Source organism: Ascidiella aspersa, chromosome 8, assembly GCF_963924565.1.
Source record: "Ascidiella aspersa chromosome 8, kaAscAspe10.2, whole genome shotgun sequence".
In the NCBI taxonomy this organism is placed as follows: Eukaryota; Metazoa; Chordata; class Ascidiacea; order Phlebobranchia; family Ascidiidae; genus Ascidiella; species Ascidiella aspersa.
The window spans coordinates 4682042-4701768 of NC_139454.1; the positions used below are offsets into that span (position 1 = coordinate 4682042).

General features: G+C 35.7%; 1 protein-coding gene across 2 annotated transcripts; it reads right to left on the reverse strand.

The window, feature by feature from the left end:
- Positions 1 to 1730: 1730 nt before the first annotated feature.
- On the reverse strand, positions 1731 to 18272 carry LOC146135274 (dihydropyrimidinase-like). 2 transcript variants are annotated; one of them, XM_083395203.1, is made up of 14 exons: positions 16977 to 18272; positions 16203 to 16322; positions 15501 to 15689; positions 12655 to 12834; positions 12143 to 12256; positions 11642 to 11717; positions 11001 to 11157; positions 9409 to 9541; positions 8830 to 8981; positions 6973 to 7131; positions 6130 to 6218; positions 5187 to 5282; positions 3779 to 3801; positions 2201 to 2283 (listed from the first exon to the last, which is right to left on the reverse strand). In XM_083395203.1, the coding sequence occupies exons 1-13, from the start codon at positions 17085 to 17087 to the stop codon at positions 3797 to 3799; spliced, it is 1581 nt and encodes a 526-aa protein (XP_083251329.1). In that variant the 5' UTR covers positions 17088 to 18272; the 3' UTR covers positions 2201 to 2283; positions 3779 to 3796. The 2 variants fall into 2 exon arrangements, with proteins under 2 accessions (XP_083251328.1, XP_083251329.1); XM_083395202.1 differs by lacking the exon at positions 3779 to 3801 and having other exon boundaries at positions 1731 to 2283.
- Between the last annotated feature and the right edge of the window lie 1455 nt (positions 18273 to 19727).

Consider the following 19727-nt stretch of genomic DNA (forward strand, 5'->3'; position numbering starts at 1 on the left):
AGATTTATACCTGTGATTCCCAGCCTTTTATTTAGTCATTTTTAAATCTTACAAAGCTTACACTCCATTCATTTGTTTAAAACTGAACCAAACAATTATTACAAAAACAATTATCAATACTAGAGAACTTTTAATGCAATATTGTAATCGACTTACGTTAAAGAGCTGCTGTCTAACATTAAAATATGCTAGTTTTTAGTGACAGCGCTAAAGGCCCGATCACACTACAGCTGCACAAAGCGTAATTTGCAATTAAATTCTATTGAAGCGAGCGTTTCACGATTTGCTAAACTCCAGCCCCGTGCAGCTGAAAAAAATCTGCTTTGGAGCGATTTTCATGCTTTGATAAACTCAAGCCCAGTGCAGCTATACAAGCCCAGTGCAGCTATACAAGCCCAGCTCAGAAAACTTGCCTGTGTTATATGTCAAAACGAGACCCTTCAAGATAATTTCTAAACAGTTCTGATTTGGGCGGGCTGCTAAAAACGAAATAGACCGTGACGCGATTTGGCAAACAAGGTAAAACATCGGTTTCCGTGTCAAGGTTAAGGAAGTGTTTTCAACCGTGAATGTAAATTGAGTCGCCGCTTGGTTTTGTTGGGTCGCCGACTGCAGTAGTTCTACTGTATTTTAGAGTTGGATTACATGAATTCAGTACAATTACAATCACCCCCTTTGTTGTTTCAATTACATTACATTTAGAATTACATTAAAAACTGTAATTAATTACATCAATGACAATTTTCGGTATTGAAACTTCATTTCTCAATATCAATGTATTCAGCCAAAATTGTAGCAAATTACAATTAGAATTACATAGAATAAAAATGCCTCAATTACATTAAAACCTATAATTAATTTCATTAATTACAATTACAATCGATCCAACCCTGCTGAATATGGTTAATTTTATTAGATTGGTTCTAAGCAAGACGCTGTAAAATTTAATAAAGATTGGGCAGTAATTAAAATACATTGCTCAAATTATTTAATCAAATTTATTATAGCTAACGTCTTATTAAAGCTGCTGAAACGGTTAAAAAAAATGGTTAAAGATGACTAATGTGGTGAGCTTTAATCGTATTTTGCAGTTCAAATTGCGGATTCAGACCTATTATGGTTTCTAAATTTTTTGACAACAATGTGCATTTGCCGAAAACAGTGATTTTAAAGACTAATATTAAAGAACCCAACATCAGCTGTTTAACAATCTGCATCGTAAAAGCTTTTTGGAAAGTTAAACATTTTTAACTACGCAAAATTTAGGCTTTTATTGAAGCGGTTTTGAACACTAGGCAATTTTACTTTTCAGACAGGCTTTTCTAGGTTAGGCCCAGTTAGTGCGACTACATATTGGCTTGAATTTCGCGTGATTTGAACAATTCTTCTACGACTGACGGTTTTAAGTTTGTTAGTGATTTTCGATAGATTTATGTCACATGTTTTCGTAAAGTAAAATGTATAGTTTAGGATTCTCACACGGCGCAAGATTCCAGTATGTATAGCGCCCTTGGCTGAATAGATTTTCTTCAAGACGAAGAAAACCACGGAGATTTTTGAAATTAAATACAAAAAATTTGCAAAAAATTATAGTTTTACCCTAATGTCAATGACACACTGACACAGCATAAACGAGGCAATAACGATATATTGTCAAAATACTACATTACGAAGCATATTCCTTCGTATAATGTAAAAACACTGTTTCCCACTATAATCTACTTTTATTGGAGTATAACAAAACGATGTTTGTGGAATGTTTCGAAAAATACACAGAAAATGCATTGATTGAAAAAAAATGTATGGAAACATTATTGAAATGAGAATACAAAAAAAATCGCCACAATGAAATGATGAATTGCACGTCACTTTGAGGAATTACACTTTGCACATTGAGGATTGCATCAAAAAGTAACAGTCGGATAATAATGTTGTACAGTTGACGTTTGAAAGACAGCAGCACATAGCAATTATCAAAAAGTTAAACTTTTACAAAAAAGCGCCAGATTTACAATGCAGGAGGGTTTAACAAAATAACTTAGAAAGCATTTAACTTTACACCGTTTAGCAAAACATAGCTGAGTAACTAATACACCAAATATAGAAGTTTACTAATATCTAGAAAACACACGGGTACACCAGCGAATATGTTGAAGACACTTTTTCTTGATTTATGACTTTTTTTCACTTAAAATTGAATCTGAGATCTCCCGCCAGGGGGCGCTAGCACTTTAGTGGATGGGGTTGGGGGTGTGTGAGGGGAATTCCCTTCCATGTATTGTCCTGAAATTAAAGCAAAAATCTTCGTTTGAAATGCGAATTTTACCCAAGCGGAAGTGGATAGGATTTTTAAGAAAGCAAGTCTATAGAAAATCACTTGAGATTTAAACGTTTGGTTTACGGACACAGTAAGCTATCTCAACCAGGTTTTTCCGAAATGATTGAATAAACCAGTGTTTCTTAACCTTTTTTTGTTGGGGGCGCACCTAGAAACGTATGAAAACGTGGCGGCGCACCTTGCGAGCGCGAAATTTTTAGGTATACCGGTATTTCTCTTTGCAGTTTGTTTTTGTTATATAGGTTTTATAGTTGCATATCTTTAAAGGGACTCCAGCCTTTAAGACTAAAAACGTTATTTTGTCCATTTAAGTCTTATTCAGATTAATTTTGGACTTATTTCGACATGTTTAGGCCTACTATGATAGCCTATCGGTTAAGCGGCGCACCGGTTGAGAAACGCTGGAATAAACCGTCGTTTGTATTAGTGCCGTTCCAAGTCTAGATTTTTACAATTATCTCAATCAATTCCGTGTCGAAGTTTAACCGCATGCTCTGCCAGAGATGCCCTTTCGTGGCGGAGTCGGTGTATAACCTTGTTTACACAAGAAGAGCGATTTATATCTATTAATATGCGGAGTCGATTTAAACAATAATCGAGACTTTGGCCTAACTCAAGTCGAAAGTCTGGCTTCGACTTTGATCGCATCGGAGGCTTTCAGTACAGGCCCGTTTACACTACAGCTGCACTGAGCTGAGCACAGCGTAATTCGCATTTGGATTCTATTGTGGCGAGCGTTTCACGCTTTGCTAAACTCAAGCCCAGTGCAGCTATAGAAACACGTAACGTTTTGGGGTGATTTTTACGCCCAGCGCAGCTCGGTGCAGCTGTAGTGAAAATAATTTCACGCCAAGTGCAGCTCAGCTCCGCTAAGTGCAGCTGTAGTGTAAACGGGCCTTAAAGGTCGACCAATTATATCGGCCGATATTCCGCTCCAACATATCGGTAGCCAGACTTTGGACTCGAGACTTGAGTTAGGCCAAAGTCCCATAAGTTTGGAATAATTTACTATGAAAATATTACATAGATTATTATCCTTAAAAACTAACGAACTTTCTTATTTATTAACTCCGAAATTTTGTGATTTAACTTTAATGGCTTAATGATTTAGCATAAGAGTTAGTTTGGTTTACTGTGTTTAGCATCATGCAAAGTTAATATGCAAAATAATAGTTGTATAATATTTAATAGGTAAATAAACTGAATGCCATTTGCATTATATTTTCAATCAATTTAAATTATTCGATACGTCAAGAGTATAAAAAACCGAAAAAAAAATAGTCCAGCGTTGGTAATCGAACTCACGACCCCCGGAATTCCGGGCATCCGCAAATTACAAGGAAAAAAATTAAGAAAACAAACGTAACGAAAGGTTGGATGAATAACAAATCGATGAAAAGTGTAAAATAAAGAAATTATGGCATTGATTTTTTTACTCACCACGGTACTTGTGATAAATTATTCTGTTGCCAAAATATTGGTTTAAATCAAGTAAAAGTTATTCTACAAATGCAGTTGTTCTACTAACTCACAAAAGGCCCTTTAACTCAAACATAATTTAGGTATAACTCAATGAAACATATGAACACACATTTGTGTGATAACAACTGAGATCTAGCCCTTCTGAAGCTGCTTTATGACCAACGATTACGGCTTACATATCATTAGTACACCGAAAGCCATTGCAGACTCTTCACCGAATCTGTCGGCCAATGATGCAAACAGAACAGACTAGAAAAACAACTAGCCTGAAGTGAGGTTCGAACTCACGACCTCCGGTCAAGCCGGGACCGTCGCTCTACCAACTGAGCTATGCAGGCTCAGAAGGGAACGAATCGAGAAACAACCATACGCCAATGCTTGCTCAATCCGTTAGTACAAGCAACTTCAATTGAAGGGGTTTCACAGTACCATATCATTTATTTAATGAAACATGAACACACATATGTGTGTTAACAACTGTGATCTAGCCCTTCTGAAACTGCTTTTTGACCAACGATTACGGCGTACATATCATTTAGTAACATTCGAAATTTGCATAAAATTTTAGATAACGTTTTACCAGAAAACCTGCAACAACTAAAGATGTCCATAGTACCACATACTTTCAAGTGCAAAATGAACCCTATATTTATAAAGTGGCAGTAAGGGTCGCCTGATACAGACATTTTATTGAGACACCGATAACCTATATTTTGGGCAAAAACTTTTTCAATCCTCGACGTCAAATGACGTGGTTAAAACGGTCAAACAAGCAAACTAGATAACATTAAAAAATAATTTTTTCAGGTATTAGGCCAAAGTTTGCGTTAGCGTTAAAAAGTTTAGTTACTTCAAGTTGTTCACCTTATATTGCTTAATAAATTTCCGTTTCAAGAAACAATCGCTGCGCGGATCGCAAATCATGCTTAAATTTATTAATTTGGTTTTGAATGAACACCAATACCACCCTAGTATCGGACGAGTACCGATACTACCGCTTGGCATCGGGTATCGGCTCCGATCCGATATTATCGGACGAGTACCGATACTACCACTTGGTATCGGGTATCGACTCCGATCCGATATTATCGGACATGCCTAGTGGCGGTCACATACCTGAAGTGTATATTAACAAGTAAAACTCATAGTTAAAAACATGAGTAAAAACAGGATCAGACGTTTTGTTCAAAAGGAAAATATATTTCGCCAAGTGGCATCGTCAGTTCCTTAATTCGAATGAAACTCATGTTACGAACTATGAGTTTTACTTGTTAATATACGCGTCAGCGGAGCAGTGATCGACTGGCTTAAACCTGCCGCCGATGGTTTGGGATTCTATGAAGATACACCCTAATCCAATGCATACCTGAAGTGTTGATGGATGAGTTGTGGTGCATGTTTCGCACCTTGGGACTTTCTTCCGGTTGCGATTCACTTGCCTCCTTGATTTGGTGAATTGGACCTAAAAGTCGGTAAAACTTAAAAACCAAAAAGTTTTAAAATGGATGTTTTAGTAAGCCAGGTATCAAAACTTGCATAACATATTTTTCAATTTTTGTCGCTAAAATTTAGAAATATTAACCTATTTGGTAATGATTATTGCATTTTATGGTTTTAAATGTATTCAAGTGAAGTACAGCAAAAAATGGGGAAAAGGTTGACGATTAAAACGATATTCCTGGAGAATGTAAATAAAAAAAGAGGGAAGGCTATTCAGTCCTTTTATTCAATTTTTATTTAATACCTTTTACATTAAAATACTACAATGGTATTTCACCCAGGCTGCAGGGCTGCGGAGTCGGTTAAAAACAACCCGAGTCCGACTCCCGAGTCCAGAGTCCGACTCCGACTCTACAGCCTGTATTTTACCCATTTACGCAACTAAATTAAGGTGGATTTTCTGCAATCCACTCATATGGGTGTCATAATTGATCCACCCGCATTACATGGTTGAAAAATATTTCACATTTGCTATTACACTTCTACAACTTACATTTTGCCGCCTTAACAGTTAAAAAATTTGATACTGCGCATGCGCACGTCGGACTCGGGACTCGGGTAGTTTTACGCGGTCTAACTCGAGTCCCGAGTCCCGAGTCCGACTCCGGCAAAACAAACCGACTCCGTCGAGTCCCGAGTCCCGAGTCCGACTCCGCAGCCCTGCCAGGCTGTATGACGTATTATGTTAAGGGGTAAACGCCAATCATGCCCGACCGACAAAAGTATGGCCTATCTAGTACCACTAGTTGTTTGGGCCTTTGAAGACATATTATTTAAACAAAATACGACTGTGAAAAGTTGATATTAACCTGTGTAAGGCTCCCTTTCCACTTTCTTTGGATCGTGAGTCTCCTGGCGTTTCCTGATGCGGTTGTAAACGTAATCACACCAAGCTTTCCTGGGAAGGGAAATCAAGTGATTAAAACTTATTAATAAGATAAGTTGGACGTGCTTGGCTTAACAGGTTGATAAGGACTTCAGCCAGCAGACTAAAATAAGAACAACATCAACATCGAAAAAATCACAGTTCGGAATAAGAGCAAACATGGACTAATGCTTAATAGTCGTGGTAGCGTCTAAATTAGACCAGGTCTTAAATCCGTGTGAATAAGACCCAAATGGCCAGAATCAGTTCTTTACAACACTTTACCTAACCCCCAACTTCACCCTTTTTAACCCTAACCCAGTTGCTAACCTCTACCATCACCCCCCCACAAACACTAAACCCAAACAGTGGCAAACAATCTGGTGCCAAAACAGCACCGCCCTAACGGCGCTATTATACTAGAACCCCAAATGACCAACAGAGGACGTGGCATTGTTTTGCACAATGTGCGCACATTTTAAAATGGCTTTCAAAATGTGCGCACATTTTCAAGGTAGAGTTAGAGGTAGATTTAGATTTAAATTTAGAGTTAGTTAGGGTTAGAGTTGAGTTAGACTTTAGGGTTTATAGTACAGACTTAGATTTAGAGTTGTGCCTGCATTCCCTATCTCACAATATGTGCGCACATTTTTGAAGTAATTTTAAAATGTTCGCATTTTTTTTGCACATTTTCGCGCACAATGTGCAAAAATGTTCGCATCCCCGTCTCCAAACATCGACACCAAAACGACCGATGCCGGCAAAATTTCAATACTTATAAACCTACCTGGGCACAAATTTTCCATCTCCGGCGGAAACTGTGAATTTTCCGTTTTGGTAGACGACCTTTCCCCTACTGATGGTGCATAGAGTGACGCCGTGGCAAATCATTCCCTCGAAGATGTTAAAGTCAACAGCTTGGTGGTGGGTGGACGCAGAAATTGTTCTGGAAACATTGTGGACCTTGTTTTTGGCAAGTAATTTTGTAGTTTCTTTTTAAGTCAACCTTTCAATACGAAATTGTTCTGGAAACAGCTTTTTTACAAAAAAAATTGTTCTAAGAACATCGTATTTTTTTAAAAGAAATCGTTCTGAAAAGTAAATTTCAGTAAAATTGAGCTAGTTGCTTAACGGGGCCGATTCATTTATTCTTCTTTGTTCAGGAATGTAAGACCAGCCTTTTTGAAAGAAATTGTTTTACAAGAAAATACATTTCCTAATTTTAAAATTCAGATAAAAAAAAATGTTTTTTTGTTCGCAATAGTTTAACACAGTCGCCCTGAAAGATGTTGTACGGTTACAACAATTGAAACCAGTGAATTTGTAGCATCACATAAGCGTCACATTGTTTTACCACAATGAATTTGTGTTTATCGCTGTAAAGTGTCATCATGGAAAATTGATAATAAACGCCCATTGCCGAATAATCAGCAAATCTTGCAAAATTAATCTTTTCAAAACCCAAATTTCCGTTTACCGAGAGCTGTGCGACGCATATCCTTTCAAATGAAAAACGTGTTTTAAGCGCCGTTTCACGGCATATTTCCGTAAACACGGCATATTTCGTGTGATAGCATGTTGTGTGCAATGTTTATCATTTGTATGAAGTCAGGGTTTGTGTCGAAATCATATTTCGGGCATAAAATTGTTTTTTTTTTCACGTATTTTCGCGTCAAAAACGTCTAGAAGAAGGCACAATGGGCAACGCCCTGTATCACATTTTCTATTATTAAATATTATAAGAATTGACTACGCAATATCCGTATTTTTTCAGAGAAACTGTATTGCTGAGTTTATTATAAAACAGAGTCGCACAATCAAAATATGCTCAGTAGCCGATAACCAAAAATTGACTGGTCATGTGTCAGAAGCAAATTTGAGTGGATATTGTCTGAAACAAAGAGATCGCTTCAATGCTTTTACGACATGCTTGCTGGCTGAAATCTATGCCAGAAAAGACAGTAGCTGATTAAACAATTTTCTACAATTCCCATTGTGAGAAGAAAGGTTAATTGAACGGGGCAAAAGCAAATTAATGAGAACTCATAATTATCCACTTCTACAAATTGTTGATGTTTGACTAAACTTAAAAATAATCAAAAAAAATGTGACAAAAAAGTTTTTGTAATCCTTTTGAAGCAAAGAAAATCGTCCCATTCAAATCCTTGCCGATTATCATTTAGATCAAACCAAAAAGGTTAAACTATTTAAAATTTTAACTTTCTTCGATCAGGAAAAAAAAACATAGTAAAATCAAATTTTATTATTTCAAGAAAACTTTTTTACAACTTTTTTTAATTTAATACATTGACCCTAAACACAATTAATTAAAGCAGGGGTTCTTAAACTTTTTTTAACGCGGATCCCTAAAATTTTTTATGACGTCGCGTGGACCACGATAGGCAAATATTTAAAAAAAAATACGTCATAAATTGACGTCACAATACACATACGCTTGATAAATCTGTTGATTTCGGTCTAAATATAGGACCCCAGTTTAAGAACCCCTGATTTAAAGGACCCCAGTTGAAAAACCCCTGATTTAAAGCCTTTATTTAAGGAATTAGACCAAAAATTTGACCCAAACACTTAAAACAGTCACTTAAAACCAGTTAACTTTGGCTCTCACCGAATTCAAACTTACCTTGTGGCTTCTGGGTCCCACACAATGATATCAGCATCGGACCCTGGGGCTATTACCCCTTTCTGGGGGTAAATGTTGAAAACCTTGGCAGCGTTTGTGCTCGTCACTGCAACAAACTTGTTTTCATCCATGATTCCAGTGCTTACACCTTTCTGTAAAAAAAATGAAAAATTCTGTAAAAAAAAAAGAAAAATATATGTAAGTGAGTTTTTTTGCATTTAGCTTAAACTCCAATTAATGATGTTTTCAGGTTTGGAAAAATCACCTTTTAATAAGAAAAAATTTATTATTAATATGAGAACACGTTTTAATGAAAAAATGAGCACCTATCCAAAACACAACACATTTTTCCAAATGCAACTTTTTGAAATAAATCGAATTCAAAACAAATATACTGCCAAAAATAATAATTAAACCATATAGCACAAAAAACACTACACCTCAAAAATCAAATGTTTTTACACAAAATGTGTTTTTCAAATCCTAGAATAAATTGTTATTATTACCATTTTATAAATATAAAAGTTATAAATAAAAAAATTATAAACAAAAACGTTGTTATGCTACCATTTGTTATACCTCCCAAATAACTGACATCCTGTCTTCAACGCCATTCACTCCGTTTGGAATCTTGCTGAAGTTGTCTTTCCCCAAAGCCTTCTGGGCTCCATTGAAAGTACAATTGTCCGTTCCAGTGCATTCCAAACCACCACTGCAGCAAGTTTGTTGTTTATTTATTGACATTGCATTATGGGAGCTACTTTTTCATTCACTAATCTTAAATTTAAGCCAGTGGTTGTCAAACTGGGGTCCCCGGTCCTTTTGGAGTTCGCAAGACAATTTTCTGGGACCGCGAACCACCTAACTAAAATTAACACAAATTTTTTAGGCAATAAAATTTTCAGGCAACTTACTTTTCCCAATCAAACGTCACAAACCCAATAATAATAATAACTATTTTGTACATAGGCCTAATTGTGGGGAAAAAAGAAAGAAAGCCAAACTCAGGTTCGACCGATAGGCGTAAAGTGGCATTACGCTAAGGTAATTCTAACATGTTTGCGCTCGTCATGAGAATCATCACAAGGCACAAGCTAGGATTAATTTTTCATTATTGTGATTGCATGCTTTAAGTTGAATTGTGCATTATGCTAATGACAATTACGTTTTTACAGCTTGCTGCGCTGCCAATGTGGGCTGTATAGTGTATGCGCTCGTGGTTTTAACACTGTTCGCGATTACTTAACTCAAATAAAGTTATTTCGTTAGCGTTACAATACTAAATACGGTATCAATGAACAAGCCAATTATTGGTACCATTAAAAGCAACGTGCTATTTATGTTTATTTGTGTATTTTTTCAAGAGGACCGTGAGCAATTAAAAAAATTGCTAAGGAACCGTTGCGCAATTTAAAAAATATATATTGAGAACCACTGGTTTAAAGCCATCATTTAAAAGCCTGTTAGCTGTGGCCTAATTTTTGAAACCACACAACTTGTTTAGTTTCTAAAAACTTATAATAAAAAAAACAAAAAACATCTTTTTACAGACAAAATCAACTAAAACTGAATCTAATAAGAGAAACCTAATCTAGACAACAGCAAATGATAAACTTAAGAGTTTTTAGTTCACAAGGATGCAAGGATCCCAAAAGTTAAAAAAGATGATTTTTCAATGATTTTATAACATACAGTGTTTCAAAGTGTTATGAAATAGCTCTTTAAACCAAATTGAGCTTATATAAAGAAAGTTTCTAAATATTTTTCCGTATTATCCATCATGGTTGACCCCTGTTATCCCCCCCCCCAAGCCATTGCTAAACACAGCTATAGTGTAAATAAGGGATGTCTGATAACATCCTATCAAAATCTACACCCATGTCAAGTGGTAGTATGAGTAATCGTCTGTTACTAAGGTGTATGGGTACTGATTCAATACCAAATATACACAGAAATTTTATCCATGTTTTATGGTCAAATACAGTAATTCACTCCTTGAAATTTAAGTATGGTTGACAATGATTCAACTAAACTTCTTAACTCGAAAGCATTTTTTTATTAATATGTTTTTTTTAGCATAGTTATGACGTTCATTAGTATTGAATCACATTGCAATACTTTTTTGTCCAAAATGTTATGTTTTGGACAATGGACATTCCTAGTATAAATACCTTGCAAGTAGTTTCATGAGATACTGGGGGGTTGTGGGGTCAGGTCGTAAGGGGGGACCCATGACGTGGGCGGCAGCGTGGCGCCAACATTTGTGCCAGTAGTTGGTTCCATCGGTTCCAAGGCCGGCTGCTATCGGCTCACCAAACACGACGCAACCTGATCAACAAAATTATATTTTTACGGTACTTTTTTTATGTACATTATCTTGAAAGTAAAACAAAAGAATTTGGGTTGAAAAAATTATTGTCTTCTTAAGACACAGTTTGGAAAACAATTTATAAGATTTTTTAGGGAATAATGTTAGACCTTTTAGTTGGATGTTAAAAGAATATCAAAACCCATATTTAACTATGTAGAACTTTTTGTTTTCAACATCTCTTTACTCACTTTCCACATGTTTTTTAACAATTTATGATATATGGTTCATACTTCTGTTCAAATATTAAGGTTTATACAAAGTTAACAAAATCCTTAAGTATAAAAATGCTAGTGATTTTACTATAAACGATATTCCAAAAAAAAAAAAAGGTTTACATTTTAAGGATCGCTTGAGAGTTGACAAGCATGCCAACTCCTCTAGGCATATCTGCTTTTAACATAGTTTGTTACTCGACATGAAACTCAGCCAATTTTTATTTACCTCTTTTCTTTGCCTCCATGACGACATTTGCGGCCGACTTGCTCATAACATGAACAACATACATTGGGCAGTTCACCTGTGGTAACAACATATAAATTGTAAATTCGTTTTTGAAATTATGCACCTAATCAAATGTATTGAAAAAATTTTGAGGTAATTTGAACTTTGAATTTTCCAAATGGTGAGTTCAGCATAAAAGGGGATTTTATACTTTGACATTTTGTTTTAATATTCATTGTACGTCAAACTACAACCTTCAGCTATTAGCTTGAGATTTATTTAAAACGTTCACAAAATGCTACTTCTGTACTGGCTTTGATATTTATTCTACATCTAACTACAACCTCAAGCCATCATGTTGACATTTATTTAATCCTTTACAAAATGTTTCTTACATATACTTATATAATGGACTTTAATTTCCTACTATGTCTAACTACAAGCATTATGCTACAAAGACTTAACATAATAACCTAAAAAGGTTTGAGGGTCAATTCTTACCCGGTTTGCAATCATAATTGCACGCCCCGTCGCTTCTGCTTCGACCTCTTCAGGACGACACAACTCATGACCTTCAGGGCCGGTTATTCCAAGGTCAAGCATTCTCTTTGATTCCTAAATAAAAATGATTTAGCTGTAGGGTTGCAAAACACTTAAGTATTAGACCGTTTAAAGGCTTTTACAAAAATATTTATATAGTAGATTTATTAAGACAAGTTCTGAGGAAGATTTTTCAAAAATTTACAAAAAATGGCAAAAGCAATACGAAAACATAGCCCATATTTAATAAAAATTGATTTTATTAATGCTGCTGTCTTATTTCTTTTTTGTTCACTTTAAGAAAAAAAGTTGAAGATAACTGGGTCACCAAAGCTTCACTGTTGGATATACGCTTAGTATTTCCAAAAAAAAAGATTAAGCAACACTGCTTTAAAAATTTTTTACACTTTTTATGACAAACACCGACCCATTAAATGTAAGATTTTTATTAAGCGAACAAACAAATTTCCTACATGACTAATGACGTCTCCGTTCTCGGCGTGAACCATTGCGAGGGCCCCGATGTCTCTTGCCCTCTTGCATACTTCGTATATGTGTTCATCACGAAGCATGAATACGTCTTTGTAGGCCATAAACATCTTAAATGAGTTAACGCCTCTGTTCGTCGTGAGTTCTTTCATCTCTTCAAATACCTATGTTGAAATAGTTCAGAGATGACCATTTTTTTGTCATTAAAGACAAAACCAAGGACTGGCGGTCGCAGGCTAAAAAAACTTTACAGATTGAAGATCGCAGGCTGGAAGAAATAAATTGTATTTACCTATTTACTGTGATTAATATAAACTAATGAAAGATCAAAGAATTTTTTAACAATATTTTCACTGGGCTTTATAAAATAGATTAACCTAGATCAGGGTGGTCTAACTTCTTTTCATCGCAGGCCAAAAACAAGGTTTATTTTATCTTGCGGGCCAATGTTTTTAAATTGCGATTCTTAGGCTTATTGCTGGCAAATATACATAGTCTATGGCATATATACTAACTTTATGGAATGTATACCTTTGTTCAGTTACGGTAGTTATAAAAGAATTTCAACACCAAAAAATTAAAAAAACAAAATTTGAAGTGATATTGCCAGATTGAACCAAAGCTGACTATCAGGTCGCCGGCCAAAAAAGCTGAACTCAGTTGGACCACGCTGACCTAGATTAATCAGTGCTTTTCAACCGTTTTTTGCGAGTACCAATGTTGTAAACAAGTCATTTTGAAATGACTTAAGTCCCAGTCAAACCATTCGTAAAATAACTTAAGTACAAGTCAAGTCCCAGTCCAAGTCATCGGTTGCCCAAGTCAAGTCCCAGTCAAGTCATAATTAGAGCAAGTCAACTTCAAGTCCAGCCCTTGTCAAAAAAATAGAGCTTTAAATTATCAAAACCAGCAAACTCCTCCGATTATTATGAGCAACTCAAGTCAAAAATAACATAAAAGCAGCATATAACAAGCAAATTCTTTTATGTACAAAGATTGGGCTAAATAACGCAATTTTATAATTAATTGCTTAATTAAAACAATTTATTTTAACCCAAGTCATTTGTCCAAATGACTTAAGTCAAGTCAAGTCATTTGCCCAAAAGACTTAAGTCAAATCAAGTCTTTTTGCCCAAAAGACTTAAGTCAAGTCAAGTCATTTAAAAACAGTGACTTAGGTCAAGTCATCACAGTCATTGACTTAAGTCATTACAACACTGGCGAGTACTATTGCATGTCATAAAACAACATTCAAACAAACTTGTGAAAATAGAAGAGTGTAGCCTCTGCAGTATGTTAAGCGAAGCGTGTCTTGTGCCTTTTTATGTATGTGTTCGCATTTGCCTTTTTCGTGTGTTTTTGTGTTTGCGTGTCGCGCATGTAGCAACTGGTGTCATTCATCAGAACACGCTGACCGAATACAAGCTTGCCACTACAAGAGATTAAAAAGTTTGTGATGCACCCTTGTGTACCTTTTCGTACTCCTGCACCCCATGCAGGGTTGGCCTTAAGCACTCGCCCGCTCGCCAATGCGAGTGCAAATCGCTCCGGGCGAGTGCCGATTGAAACCAACTCGCCCGAATGGTGAGTGGCTTCGGCAAGAAATTTAATTAGTTGGTGTAGGACAACTTGTGTTAAGCACCACTACTAAGCGAAATATTACTTAGCGCCAGTTATTTCCCCAAAAACTAAGACGCAAATACATTCAACACTACACAAATAATAAGGTTAATCGAAGTCACGTTCAAAGCTCGTAATACAGACTCTTTGTCTTGTTTAAAAAAAATTGTTTACCGGCAAACAATCAAAGACGTCATTGCTGCAGTGGCAATTAATTATAAGGTTTATCGTTGAACTTGAACATTGTTAATTTTTAAATGTTGAACCCAGGCGATGACGCCTTTGGAAAAGTTTATTGGACTTGCAATGTACCCAGGATAATAATTCTACTTTTTTGTATTACGAAATTAAGAGCAATTGCTACAGTTTTTGCTAACAATAAGTTTCAAAATGCAAATATCTTCTAATAATATTTGTAGGCAGTGTTTTTTTAAGTTTTGAGGGACCGAAACCTCCACTGAACACTACGATATTTGAAAATATCGCCTACTTATGCAACTACAAATTATAGTGTTAGGCGAAATGTGGCGTTTTGTTTGTGGCGTTAAACAACCTGCGTTAAAACGTCCTTCAAGCACAGAAAACCCAGAATACGAAAAAAAGAGAGCGCGAGGATTTTTAGAAAAATGGAAAACAGGCAGGCCGTGGCTACTAAATTGTCAGTGTTATTTTTTTTCACTAAAGATTGTTAAAAATATTCGCTAAAACATTGTCTTAAGCGTAAACTGCTTTATGGGTCATTAATTTGTTCATCCGTGCTTGGAAATAAACAACCAGACTTTTATAAAACTTACTGTTTACGTAGAAAAACCACAAAACAGAATAACGATAACCTAAGAAATGACCGCGCGAGGATGGAAATTTGCAGACGGCGTGCCAACAAATTTGGCGAGTGTTATTTCGTCCGGGCGAGTGCCGATTGATTGCCGCTCGCCCAGCTGGCAAGTGTAAATTTTTGCTTAGGAACAACCCTGCCATGCATATTTTGGTGCACCCAAGTTCACACCGGTTGAAAGAGCACTGTTATGAAGTATTAATTATTATTAAACACATTTTTGGAAAAATATTTCATTTGGAAAATATATCGCTAGCAACAAATGGGATTTAAAAACTTTTAACATGAGTTAACGACTTTGGAGCCACACTGATTAGATATTTTTAGACACCAGGTTAAAATACTACTTAAAATAAGACCCAGATTTTGGCTAACCTGAGGGCTCCACCAAGTGACAGCCATATGAAACGAGTAATCGCAGCAGACTTTTGGGTCGGCCCAACCCCTCCACTTGTCGTAAGCTTCAAGAAGTGAAACGTTCTTTTGGTCGAGCACGAAGTCGATAATCATTGTTGTACCTCCGGACAGCGCAGCCTTTGTGCCAGTGTAAAAATCATCAATCGCCTGGAAAATTTAAATAAATTTTACATAATATTATCTTCTAAAAAAACTTAATCCTAAACCACACAGTATCTAGCAATTAAACATTAGTTAAGAATCTATTTTACTATGATATTATAGTGTAAAAAATACATCATAGATACTAGACCAGAATTGGCACAAACATATACACAAAAAAAAATGGAAATTTTACGATTTTTTTGTGGTTAAAATAAAATTTAACTATAATTTTTAATTTATTAAAACTAAAATTTTGATTTTGTACTAAAAAACGCAAAGATTTTGTCAGGAATAAAACAACGTATGACTGAATATGTGATAGTGAAAATTACCATGACCCTTGCAGTAATAGCATACTCTAGCAAAGCTAGTAATTTAGGTCAGCTAGCGATGCTGACGATGCCTTTGTTGGCAAAATATGTATATATCTTTTAACATATATAAAAAAGCGTCTGACCTAAATTACCAGCTTTGCTAGAGTATTCTGCTGTAGGAATGAAACACAGTGTTACTCACAAAGGTTCCCATGAACGGCAGTTGCATATGGGTGTGGGTGTCAATGCCACCGGGCATCACAAGTTTTCCGGTTGCATCGACCACTTTGGTGCCTCCTGGTGTAGAGAGGTTCTTTCCAACCTAAAAAGGAACTCAGTTTTACAATTGTTAACAAAACTCATGTACATGACCTAAAAATATGCTGGGATAAGGTTGCCGAACAATTGTATGAAAAAAATACTTAAAATTGGGCCGCCCTCTGTTTTTTAAATATAATTCAAAAACCGAGCAGTATAAATGCCATGGTTAATCACAATAAAAAACAGTTGAAAAATGGTTTTACAATGGCACTTTTTAACACAAAACTAAAAAAAGTTGGACATTGAATAACCGACCATTCCTAAACTACACATTAAAAAACAAAACTTTATAAATGCCATTGTTAATCACAATAAAAAACAGCTGAAAGAAAACTAAAGTCGAAGATTAAATAAGTTTGACTATTCCCAAACTTTTCAATCCACAAATCCATTCAAGGACATGCGCAGACTTAAACATTGTGGCTACCCTGAATTTGCAATGCTTACTCACGAAAAATCTACATACTTAGAAAATACACCAGGAGCCTTTATAAAACTAACCGAAACAGTCAATTAATTGGGGATTGTCATGCAAGCAAGTTCAGGTAGATAAAGAAACTGGGTTTAGGTTCGAACTCACAACCTTAACTTCTGAACGGCTATATCACTGTTGTAGTACACATGAATGTTGTTTTAATGATTGAAAGATTCATACCTGACTTATCTTTCCATTTTCGATGTAGACGTCTGCAACAAAAGAATGATCTGCATTCACAACTTTTCCACCTTTGATAAGGAGCCTGTTATGACTTGCACCGACTGACATATCGAAAGCAACAGAAAAATTTAACAGAGACAACAAATCTGAACTAAAAAATTACCCACATTTTTAGCAAATTAAACTTTTGTTACAATAGGCACTCTAACAAATTGTGAAGAGAATCTGGACTATGCAGCATATATAAACAGTGACAGGATAGAAATATCAGAAGAGTGTTACTCTACAAACTATGTCAAAAGCACCATACTTCAAAGTGTAAATTCAAGAGAAACACAATTTTTTGCAAGATATTTTTTAATTCACAACTGTTTATGCATAGAATTTATGTTATCTATGCATATTTCTTATGACATTTTTCAAAAATTAGGCTTTAAGTCTTTATTCTGCGTTCTGTGTAAAGTACGCGCCCAAGATTTGTCTGCATGTTATAATTTGTTAATTTTACATTAAACATAAAAAAAATTGTGAATTTGTGATTAATTTTTTACGGTGTGAAACTGACAGTATAAATGCTACATATATAAAAAGCACAGAATGCAAGGCCTAAAACCAAAAAAGGATAAAAATACTCATGAAAATTATCAATATCTTAATAAAATTAAGAGGTTTTATGCTAGCCTTACTAGTGTAATAACATTAGAAAAAAAATGTCTGAAAAACGTTGAGTTTCCAAAACATTGCACGTTGTTTGCAATTGCAATAAATAAGTTTTTTCCAAAACATAATTGCAAGAATACAATAAATCCAAGAAAACCTCATAAAATACCATTGAATTCAGAACAAACAAAACAATCGTACAACGCAATAGAAATCGAGTGAGCTGATTGACTTCCGGCAAATCAGCATTACGTTCCAAGTGCACACCAGACATTTTTTAATGCAATTTGTGTGCACACCTCAAAAAGTAAACGCACGCCTATACATTTCGTGAAATGTTGAAGTTGTGAAAGGGTTGTAAACCTTAATTATGCTTAAAAAGTTGCGCTGCAAATTCGAAATTTCGGCAAAAAGTGCCATAAAATGCAGGCTGGCGTACAGTATTTGCCAAACACAACATTTGTGGTCTCCAGTCTTCAACGCGCATTGTCGTGGACCTTTTTGCATGGAATTGCACTAACGTTTTATTGCTAACAGCGAATTATTTCGAAAAAAAGGCGCCAAAACTTTCGACCCATAATAAAATGGACAAAAATACGGACAAATACAAAATGGTTATTGCTGGGTCAGTCGCCAAAGAAAGTGTGTTTAGTGCAGTTGTAATAACAACAAATGGTTTTGTCGCTGGTAGCTAGCCTTTGTTAAATGATTAAGTACGGCGGGGATTATAATCTATTTGGAAAATACTGGAGTCGCTTTTGAAATAGAATTTTATTTAAGAATTTATTTTCCCAGTTTATATTATTATGTTTTACCCCCATGTGGTAAGATTTCTATGAGTTGTATATATTTATCTAATGCTTGCTACATTCTGTTAGTACAAGAAACTTCACAATAAAAGGCATCTACAGACACAGTACTGTAGACTGAAAGAAGCAAGCTTTTGGCGTATGGTTATTTATCTACTTGTTTCGATCGTGCGTATCTCAGTTGATAGAGCGACGGCCTCGTTATGGCCAGAGGTCGTGAGTTCGAACCTCACTACAGGCTAGTTGTTTTTCTAGCCCTCCTTGCTTGCATTGATCGACAGATTCGTTTATTTTGCGATGGCTTTTGCTATAGTAATGATACATAAGCCGTATTCGTTGGTCAAAATGAGCTTTAAAAATCACAGTTGGTGAACACAAATAGCCTACTAGTACGTGTGTATTTTCATTGCATATGACAAAGTCCAGCTTCGCCTAAACACGTACAAATGATTTTTAAAGAAAATTTGTAATCGAAATTACAAATCTAATGATATAGTGATTTAGGCCGTTTATGGCATGATGTCTGTTGATTAGAGGACTAATATAGGCCTACACCTATGAGTTACACCTTTGTACCTGATTTCCTATCAGATATGGCTTTTCTCAATATATGGCTTGCGACCCGAATTTGGGTCGATGTTCCATTTGGTTTTATTTCGACTCCAGTAGTCCACATGGTTAGAGGTTCTGAGCATTTCTCAAAATTTAAGAACAATAGCGGAGGCAATGCTAAGACACGGATCATATCATAGCAGAAATACATTGCCTGAAATAACGGTATTTATACCATAGTAAAGTTTGAAATAAATTGTAGGCCTACTTTATACGTAGAACATAGTCTATGAGTTACACGGCGTAACATGCCAAAGTATACATAGCGCTTGGTCTGAATAGATTTCCATTAAAACGGACAACAACATAGTAAAAACGAATAGAAGTTGTCAAGTTGACAAAAAGTATGTTTTTGGGGGGTATGGCTTAGTGCCCTCTGCCCCCTAGGGTCACCCCTTGATTCGCCCCTGGATTTAAACGTGTTTTATTACCATAGGCTTCTTCCTTTTTTGACTCCAATACGTTCGCGTGTCTCACTCGCAAAGCCAGCCACATTTTACAAGGATTGCTGAACTGCTTGTTGATAACAACCAAATTAAACTAGGTTGTTGTAAGTTAGCATAAAAACGATGCTGCTTTTAAAAAGATTCAGCGAAGGTTTGGTAGCGATGAGTCTTTGAAAACGCTTTGCTAGCTCGAAAGTCCAGGATTTTTCTCACGCATCGCG